At 49.7% G+C, this 10,176-nt stretch overlaps 1 protein-coding gene across 1 annotated transcript; it reads right to left on the bottom strand.

Moving 5' to 3' along the window:
* Nucleotides 1–656: 656 nt before the first annotated feature.
* ZADH2 (zinc binding alcohol dehydrogenase domain containing 2) lies at nt 657–7,725 on the bottom strand. The gene is made up of 2 exons (XM_035318467.1): nt 7,284–7,725; nt 657–2,835 (listed from the first exon to the last, which is right to left on the bottom strand). Exons 1-2 carry the CDS (start codon nt 7,508–7,510, stop codon nt 1,911–1,913), a joined length of 1,152 nt encoding a protein of 383 aa, XP_035174358.1. The 5' UTR covers nt 7,511–7,725; the 3' UTR covers nt 657–1,910.
* Nucleotides 7,726–10,176: the final 2,451 nt, after the last annotated feature.

The following is a 10,176-nucleotide window of genomic DNA, read 5'->3' as shown; positions in this document are numbered from 1 at the left end:
CACTACTTGAGTGTTTGTGTCTTTCTAGCATTCACCTGAAAGGCCAAAACTACCTTTCTAATTATCCAAAATACATAAAACACTACAATATTTGTAATATTATAGGGAAAAGAGTAAGTCTGTTTCTAACAGTAGATCTGGCTGAAAACAAAAATCATAGTGGCTTGAATAAAACAGAAGCAGGAACAAAGACTCAAGCCATTCCCCACAAAGCTCCAAAGTGGGACTAGTCAGAGATGGCCCAAAAACGAGACAGTGCTTTGCTGATCTCAGTTCTATAGGATGCTAATGGCATAAGTGCTCATATGTTACAATACGAATAAACTGAATCAAATTAAAAAAATATATAATAATTTTCTCTACTGCTTGTACTACTGAGTAAAATACAAGCTTTTTGCACATTGCTTTAAAAAAAAATTTCATGTAGAGTCAGTCCTGAATAATGCCCCAAAATTAAGTTTATCCTGGCTTTATTCCCTCAGTCCCTAGACATTATCAGTCTATCATTAAGTTTATTATTAGGTGTATGATGTTATGAAATTTCCATCTCTCCAACTGCATACAAATGTATATAATTTCAAAAGATGAGACAAAAACAGCATTTAAGATCTTAAACATTTGCTATGGAAAAAAAAAAAAAAAAGACGTAGAGGAAGCATAGTTTAAAGTACTTTATTGTTCTGGAAAATATTACACTTCTAGCTGGAATTCCCATGGTATGTACCGTTAATGATTTCTATTAAGTGAGGAAGAATTTTCAAAACTTTACAAAACCTTTTAACTGCACCCACTGGATAATCTATTCCTGACCGATATGACGTGTACTAGGTACGGTGACTGCAGAATTAAAATGGTCTTGATGCCCGTAAAAGGGCTTCTGCAGAAGCAATATTCAGTAACAGTGTAAGTAGCAGCCTGATTATGGCAAGTCACATCAAGAATCATCGGTCAAAGAACTCTGCAGTACAGAGACCATCTGCAAAGGAACTAGTCAGCAAGAACCGTATCAACATAAATAAAGGCACAAGCTTTTTTTAAAAAAAGCTTTTTTTAAAAGCTCTTTTTCATTTTATTAAATCTTCAGAGAATATACAGGGCCTGAACACATGAATATGGCTCAAAACCCCACTCCAACAGTCCTGTAACACTGATTAAAGGGAGATGGTGGGATGGTAAACACTAACAGTAGCAGATTAAAGTGCAAGAAAATAAGATAAAGTCACAGCTTGTAGGGAAAGATTTAAAATAAAATGTCACAGTTGTTTACAGTTATGAACTCCATGATTAAGAAAAAAAAAGTTGGATTTCTTATTATTACTGCCATGTTAGATTTGGAAGGTAAAATTTCCCTGTGTAACTGGTCAAGAAATATTACTATAATCCATGATGCAAAATCATGATTATTGAGTTTGTTAAAAAAAATAAATATCAAGAATATGTTTTTTTTCCATAAACTTGAAGAGAGTATTTAATAAAGCAGCCACATGATACGAATCTTTTTACTTAGTCTTATTCTATTTTATTTTTAAATCAGGGAATCAAATCTGCTGAAAGAAAAAAAAATCTGAGCTGAACTATATATAGAATCTTATCAAACTAGTCTGACAGACTAAATCTGCCTCTGCATCAAGACTTATTCTGTCAGGAACAATGTTCCTGTCTCATGCTAGCCCAAGCGACAGAATCAAACACAGGCCCGTTAAGTCCGTGCTTCAGCCACAGATTAAGGCACTTTCAAGAAAAGAAGGAAAAAGCCCACAAAACTCTTTATTAACACTTTAATGCTGTTTTTTAATTTAATATCCATTACTAAGTTTAAAAAAAAAAAAAAAAAAAAAGAAATTGTTCTAGTAATTCTAAGGCATAAAGTGCCCATTTTCTCTCTTCTGATTTATATCATTGTTCTGTTTTTACAGCTTACTGTTGACAGAGTGAGGTAATTCAACTACAATTTTTCCAATGTTTTTTCCCATGTACATGTAATCTACAGCACGAAATACAGACTCCAAGCCAGTGAACTTGCCCTCTGGAGACATGTCTCCAAGGTCCACCTCACAGACCAGTTCTCCTTTTTCATACATCTTGAGCAAGTGCTTCAGAGCCATTTTGTATTCGGAAAAGTAATGGTTCAAGAAGAAACCCCGGATGCTGGCAGACTTCTTCAGCAGTTTTGCTGGCAAAACCTCTGCTTTAATAGGCGAGAGGCCAGTAGGGTTCTGGTAGCCAGTGATAAACCCAATAACTATCAGGCGCCCTTTGGTAGCCAAGGAGTTAACAGCCAAGTCAAACATCTTCCCACCAACAGACTCGTACACTACATCCACACCTTCTGGGTAGTCCTTCCTAAGAACAGACTCAATGCTTTCAGTTTTATAGTTGATTGCACGGTCACAGCCAATGGATTTCAGAAAGCCACCCTTTTCATCGCTGGAGCAGGTTCCAATTACATGGCACTTTGCCTTCTTTGCGAGCTGCACAGCGAACTGGCCCGTTCCTCCAGCCGCTGCTGTCACCAGGACCTTCTGGCCTTCAGACAGCTCTCCCAGTTCCTTCAGGCTGATGTATGCAGTAGCACCACTTACCATTAAAGTCAGAAACTCGGGTTTCACAGAGGGCAGAGGCACTGCTTGCTTGGCAGGCACGACTGTGTATTCAGCAAAGGAACCTGCTTTAACGTAGGCCACGGCTTGGCCCACCGTGTAATCGGCACTAGCACTGAGTCCTAACGCTACCACATCACCAACACCTTCAAAGCCTATGTCAAATGGGGGCTTAACCGATGCGTCATATCGACCGGCTGAGTAGTTTATGTCAGATGCATTAATGCCGACAAATCTAGAAGAAAACAGAAATGTATTAAAACAATTCATTCCTTAGCAAGTCTTTGTTGTATAAGAAACCTTTGATTTAAATTTATGGGATGCATACAATACTTTTTTTCCCGATTCTGGTTGTACTTGAATAAGGAGTACACTGCAAAGACTACCTCGGGTCAGACTTTTGTACTTTACATTATGTTACTCTAGAATTAAAGAAAGATCTGCTAAAAGAAAAAAAAAAGAAAAAGAAAAAGACATTTTCCTCAACTCCATTTGACCGAACTAAGCAAAATAAAAATAACTCCACACAAGATTAAAGGATGAAAATTAATTGGCCACTTTATACGAGATGTGAAAACACTGAAGAATAAAACGTGCAGAGCGGTAAATATGTTGATTCTGGCAACAAATTTACATTTTTGAATATAATAATACTGTTAATGACTAACGATCATATTAACTATCGATGTTGTTTGCAAGGTCATGTTACTGTAGGCAAGTACTTTTTAATTGATGGAGTCACTACAGCAAATTTGCCTTTTGATGCAGCTAATGTCAATGTTAAAATATTTTTCCTTCCACAAATTACTTGCCACACATCAAAACAACCTTGCACAGAAGGGCTAAAATTGTGAGGCTATCAAGTCCTGCTGACCTCTAACAGGTGAAAATGGATGCCAATATTTTAAAAAACAAAACAAAACAACAACAAAAAAAGACGTTCTCACAACATCATTAAGCACTAGGAGATAACACACAGAAGAAAGATACGATCTAGCTTAACCACCAAGAGTATTTTAGTAACGCTGGGTTTTGAAAACCGTAAGAGTATCGCTATGTAGGCAAAGGGAGAGGGACCGGGGAGGATTCTGTTAGCTGCAAAACGTCGAAAATAAACACACGCAACACAAAAGACCGGGACCGCTCGCACACGTGGCCGTGACAACCTGAAAGATGCGCTCGATAGCGTGCGAGAGCCGCGCAGGCATGCCACCGGCGCGCTTTTCCTGCTGCAGCTTGCCATAGGCTCCGAGCCCGACGTGCGTGTGGCTTTCGGTGGCTCGCCCCCCGGGTGCGGGGAGCTGCGAGCGCCCGGCCCCCGCCGGCTCCCCTCGCTCGGCGGGGCCCGGCAGCCTCCAGCGCGGGGCTCCCAGCGCAGCTCCGCGCCGCTGCCGGCCGCAGCCCCCGGCCGTGCGGGCGCCGCCTCTGCCGGCGGGGCGCGTCCCGGCCGCCCCTGCTTCGGGGCGCCTCGCACCGGGAGGGTTTTATTTTTTTTTTTTTTTTTGGGGGGGGGTGTCTCTTTCTTTCTAGAGGTTGCCGAGTGTCCCCGTGCCCTCGCGCGTTAACACGGCCGGCTGGGTTCAAACTTATCCTCTGCGCTTTTTTTGCCTCTTCGCTCCCGCTGCCAGAAGGGACGTGGCCGCGGTTTTGGGTTATTTTGCGTTTTGAAGTGGGACCGGGGACGGTTTACAAGTTGCAGAGCAGTTTTACTAACTTCTGGGAACAAAAGAGCACACAAGTAACAATGACTGGGGCGCCGGTGGGCTCAAAGACCGCTTCCAAATCTTTCCCCCTCGTCCCGTTTTCATTTCACAGAATCACAGAATTTCTCGCTTAACGCGGCTTATTTCATTTAGGGGTTTCTAACGGGCTTGCTCCTTCACCGTTTCAAGACGTAAACCTGAAAAGGCGAGAGGGCGGCTTTTCCCAAGGCACTTCCCCACGCCGAGCCCCCCCGTCTGGCTCACGCCGAGCGGTGCCGACCCCCCCGCCCCGTCTGCCCCAGGGACCCGCCGCGCAGCGGGAGAGCCCGCACCGCCGCCCGAACCGCAGACCAAACAAAGTCACCCACGCCGGCACTGGGCGAGAAACGCAGCATTCAGCCCAAACGCCCGGCGGCAACGGCCCGCCGCTTTTCCCACCGTGCCCCGTTAGCCCCCGGGTTCAGAAACCCCCCCGGCTCGCCCCCCCCCCCCCCCCCCCCCGCTGCCTTCTCGATCAACTTTTTTTTTTTCGCGTCTTCCATCCCAACAGCGAAACGTCCCAGGTATTCTGGGAACGAAACGGGTCCCTTCCGTAAGAAAATCCTGAAAAGACCGCGGAGCTGGAGGAAGGACACATTCTTCACGCTCTCTGGGTCCTTGTCCTGTAGTGGTGGGAACCCTGGCCCCCGCCGCCCCCCCAAAAATGTAACAGCTGGACACACGAAGCTGAAAGGGCTTCGATAGGGAATCTGTGTGCTCCTTTCCCGCTCCTTCTCCTCCTTTCCTGCACAGAACCGAAATAAATGCATTGCTTTAAATCGATTTCTAGTTTTGAACTATTTCTCTCTGAATAAAGGACAGATTTTTTTTTTTCCTTAAAAAAAAAGTGAAAGAACTGCTGGCTCAGTTTTTCCAAAGGAGAAAAAAAAGAGGGAAGAAAGTTCCACTTAACTGAAGAGCATCTTATTTGAAAACATCCATCCATACAGAGACTAGGCACATTTTAGTTCCCCCCCTCCCCTAAATCCAAACCCAGATTTTATTGTGGTGAATCAGGATTGTTTTGCATAAAAAGCTCAAAGCAATTAATAGTATTCATGGGCGTGTCTGGGACTAAAATGAGCAGATCTGCAAATGCACTCTTGGAACTCAAGTCCTTTACTGCTTTGTTTTTAATTCTGTGTTTCTACCTATTAGAAAACATGCAGTAGGATTTCGGGCTTGCTTCTTTTTTTTTTCTTTTTTTTTTTTAGACACAGGGACACGTCCTTTTGGGATGGGAAAAAGCTTCCCCCGAGTGACAAGAGGGGGAAACACTCCAAACTTGCTTCCTCCTGCCGCTCGTTCGTAGAGCATGCTTTTCAGTAACGTGATCCTGTGTCTTCCGTAACATCCCCCGAAAATAATAGTAACTAGAGAGGAAATGCCACAGATCCCCAAATAATACCAGACGTATGAAGTCTAGTGCTAGAGTTTCTCACTCACCTCTCCCTCCCCTCCATCCCCACTCGTGCGTGTGTCTGCACAGGAACGTGTGTCTAACAAGCTGAGACCCAGTAGTTGCCTGCCTGAGCATCTGGACCAGCTCCTGCTTTCAGTCTGCTATGAGCTCTGCGCCTCAGCCCTTCCGCCGTGAGGTGTGCTCGTCCCTCCGGCACCCGGGGAGCCCACCCAGCAAAGGGAGGGAGGAGAGGGAGAGAGGAAGAGTTACGCTGGAAGCTGTGGAGGAGAGGAATAAATTTAAAAAATTCACGGGGGAGGGGGATGAGAAGGAATCCAAGTGTGTGGGGGGAGGTGATGAGGGAAGCAAGGACGTTGCCCAGCCCTGTGCTACCCGGCTCAAGTCCTGCCAGCCTCTTCACCATTCCCCCCCCCCCCCCCCCCCGCAGGCATCGAGCCCCAGCCTGGTGGCTGCTGTGGGCCCTTACTGCTCCTTGGCCGTGAGCAGGCGCAGCACTGCTGTGGTTTGGACATGGAGGTGTGGAGGAGGGAATTTTGGTCTCAGAGGTCCTAGGGAAGGTGTCAGCATCGGATTAATGTGGCAAACGAGGTTCCTCGTCAGCTCCTGTTGCAGTCCCAACCTTGCTTTCCCCCTGCCTCTTCTTCATCCCTTTCTTTGTGCGTTCCCCACAGACACGTATTAGGGAACACACACACCACGCGTGCACTCGAAGCCTTCACAGAACTCCCAGGACCATTCTGAAAAGTTTCTTTAGGGCTTCCTAATGCCTCAAGGCTCCATCCGAGCGCACGGCAAGCTATGTATCACTGCTGCTTCCCTGCTCGACGAGCAGCCGGGAGTGCTGCTCTCATCCGCGGTGCCCGGAGTTTCACCTTCCCCTCTCGGGCTGGGAACCCTCTGAACTTTTTTAAGGCTCGCTCCCATTTGTAGGGAGCCCGAACTCCACGGCGGAACCAGTGCGAGCAGAAAGATTCACGGGGCCAGCTGGGGGGAGGAGGGCAGGGTTGGTCCTCGGAGCCCTGGTGTCTCCGCGCAGGATTTAGGGCGCGTTACGTTAAAAAAGCCCCCTCCTCGCCCCCCGCCGGGGGAGCGTCCCGGCAGCCCGGGTAGGCGCAGGGGCAGGGAGGCGGTGCGGGGCGGGGAGCACCGACGGGGAGCTGGGAGGGACTTGGCGAGCACCGGCGGCTCGAGGTGAGCCGGGAGGAGGAGGAGGAGGAAGAAGAAGAAAAGGAAGAGGAGGAGGAGGAGAAGGAGGGGGTGGAGGAGGAAGCGTCACCCCACGTGGACGGGGCCACCGGACTGCAGCAGCAGCAGCAGGCGTGCACACCAGCACCAGCACCTCCAATAAAATTAAATTAACAGTCGCCAGATGGCAGCTGGTACAAGTCGGGAGCCGGCCCGCAAAGCACGCGTGCGGGAGCAGGCCACGAGGTGCGAGCGGCCGGGGGAAGGGGGTGTTCTTTTGGGGTGCCCGTGTGTGTGTGCGTGCCTACGGGGGTGCGGGGGGCGGCGGCTCACCTGTTCCTGACGAGGAGGTCGCCGTCCCCGGGGAGCGGCACGGGCACGCCGTGCCGCAAGGCGACCGCTTCCCTGAAGTTTGGGCTCAGCCGAGTCACCACCAGCTTCTTCATGGCGCTGGGGATGGCCGAGCCCTGGAAATCCAGAAAGTGGCGGCTGTACGACATGTCCACGATGGGCCGCGCCCGGCAGCCCAGCGCCACGCCGCTGCGGGCGCCCCAGCTCATGGCCCGGCACCACCCGCCCCTCCGAGCCTCTCTTCTGGCTCGGCTGGGCTCGGCTCCCGGCGGAGGATCCCGTCACCGTGCGCGCTGCTCCGGCTGAGGGGATTTAAAGAGCGGCTGGGGAAGGGGGGGAGGGGGGGGGGTGAGGGGAGAGACAGCGAGGGGGGGAGCGCCGCGGATCCGCCACCCCCGCCCCGCGTCCTGCGGTTCACGAGCAGGGCTTATCGTTCTACCGGGGACCCCCCTCCAAAAAATATATAAATATAATAATAATAAAATAGGAGCGGGAGCGCCCGGCGCCTCTCCTCGCCGCCGCCGAGCCGCTGCCCGCCGGCCCAGGCTCCGCCCCTTCCGTGCGAAACGTTCACTTCCTCGCAGCCAGGTGCTACGAATCGACCCCGAGCCGCCGCCGGCCCCGGCCCCGGCCCCACGGCCGTTGGGGGCGTTAAACCGCCAACGCCCGGCCGCGCGGGTTGACCTGTCGGCCGGCGCTGTGGGGGCAGCCCTCCGGGGGTTTATTCTCGGCCCTGAGAATTAATAAAGTGGTTTTGTCGCCTCACGGCGCGGCAGAGGGGAGCTGGGCGGGGAGGCAGCCGGGGTAGGGGAGCGAAGTGGCGCCGCGGCGGTGGGTGTCCCAACTTCGCGTGAGGGAGGGCAGGGCAGGGGGGTGTCTCCGTGCCAGCAAGCTGCTCCTTCCTCGGCTCTACCTCTCTAAACGTGCAAAGAAAAAATGGGAGAGAAAAATAAATAAATAAATAAATCCCCTTTTGCCCGAAAGAGAGCAAAACTGCAGTTTGGAGCGCTTTCCTGCAGGAATCCGCTGGGTAGTTTTTATTGGCTTTCCCGGCTTAGAGCAGCACGGGGAGAGCCCTTCCGCTCCCGCACGGTACAAATCCCCAGGCACAGGCTGCGCCTCTCCCCCGCTGCATCCCGCTCGGCAACCTGCCGGCACGTCGCGGCGGGGCTGAGCCGCAGGCTCCCGCACAGCGCTCTTGGTCCGGCGCCGGGTAGCCGCGTGCCACGGCGAGGGACCGTCCCCTGCCTTTATTTATTATTATTATTATTATTATTTTAAGTTTGCTGGCCGCAGAGCTCAAGTTGAAGCAGCACATGCGTCTTGCACGGCACTTCAGCAAGTGGATTGTAACAACAGCCCCCTCGCAGGAGAAATCTTTGATGCCCTGCTGTATTAAGACTTTTTTTTTTTTTTTTTTTTCATATTATTTTTTACTTCAAGGAAGAAAAAAAAAAAAAAAAAAAGAAAACAAAGCAATTAAAAAGATTGACAGGTAGGGGTTTGTGTGAGACCTATTCGTAATTGTCAGGGTGACGTGGGCAGGAGGAGGAGGAGTAAGGAGCCGGAGCAGGAACAGCAGCTCGATGTGTCTGTCTATCAGTTGAGGCTGTCTGAGAGCTCTGGGACCCGAATGTGTGTTATATTTCAGTGAAAAGAGCAGAGAGGGAGAGTGGATCTCTTTCTCTCCCAGGAGTTTGGGGGGGGGGACAGTTCACGTTAATCTCTCCCACTCAGTGGCTTGCTTTTTTTTCCCCCCCCCCCCCCCCCCGCCCGCCCTCTTTGCACACACTCTCCGGGGTTTTTCTTGGTTTTGGCATATTTTTTTTTTGGTGTTTCGTTTTTTTTGTTTGTTTTCGTGGTTTTTTTTTTCTTTTTTTTTTTTTTCCTGTTGCAGATCAAGATCAGCCAAAAAAAAAATCCATGATCAAAAAAACCACCCGTGTTTGCATTATATTTAGTAGCAGAAGAAGCTTCGATTTGTGGAGGAAAAAAAAGGGAGAGCAAGACAGAAAAGTAGTCCTCTCCGGTGGTGACACTGTTTGATCTGTGACTGTTTGGAAGGTGGAGGAGTGACTGACATTTCCCATCCGGTGTCTATGTATGTATGGGGGCTTTACTCCTTTTTATTATTTGCTTTCTTGCTCTTAGACCAAGTGCTGGGAGGAGAAGGAGAGACTGGATCGACCTCGTTTTTTGCACAATGAACAAACTATTAGCAACGCAATAAAACAAACAAACAAACAAACAACCCCCCCCACCACCAGCAGCCCACAAATCCACGAGCCTGAACCAAGCCAGCCTGCGAGCGAGCGAGAAAGTTGCGCTTTGAGACTCTTTGATCTCGGAGAAAGCCTGAGAGGGGGGGAGTGACTGAATTTACCGTCTCATCGCCGCCGCTTGCTCGGCTCCTCCGCCGCCGAGAAGAAGGAGCAGCAGAAGAAGAAGTGATTAAGGAAAGGAGGGGGAGAAGGGGACAGAGGAACGGGAAAGGAAAAAAAAAAAAAAAAAAAAAAAAAGAGGACGAGAGAAAGATAATGGATTTGGGCTACAGATCGAACTGATCAACCCGTATTTATTTTGCACATCTCCGCTGGCATCTTCCCTGCTGCTGCTGCTGCTGCCGAGAGGACTGAAGAGCTTTGTCTTATAAGGAACTTAAAAGAGAGAGAAAGAGAGAGAGTGAGTGCGGGTGCGAGAGAGAGCGAGGCAGAGGGAGGAAAATTAACCTTGTAAATGAAAACATTTCCTCAGCAAGTTTTTGGAGCGGCGGCGGAAATTGGCATCCCTGTCACCCGTCCGCGGCTCGCCTCATCCCACAGCCCACCTTCCCCCCCGCCCCGCTCGCAGCGCCGGGAGCTCACCCGGGGGGGGG

Source organism: Oxyura jamaicensis, chromosome 2 (assembly GCF_011077185.1).
Source record: "Oxyura jamaicensis isolate SHBP4307 breed ruddy duck chromosome 2, BPBGC_Ojam_1.0, whole genome shotgun sequence".
Taxonomy (NCBI): Eukaryota; Metazoa; Chordata; class Aves; order Anseriformes; family Anatidae; genus Oxyura; species Oxyura jamaicensis.
Note: the sequence above shows the minus strand (reverse complement) of the source record. Positions and strands in the feature narration are given on the sequence as shown.

Excerpts from the sequence above, each read along its gene's own strand:
- ZADH2 (XM_035318467.1), bottom strand. The coding sequence starts at position 7,510 with ATGAGCTGGGGCGCCCGCAGCGGCGTGGCGCTGGGCTGCCGGGCGCGG. Across the intron at positions 2,836-7,283 it reads GACCTCCTCGTCAGGAACAG|ATTTGTCGGCATTAATGCAT; the intron begins GTGAGCCGCCGC and ends GTTTTCTTCTAG.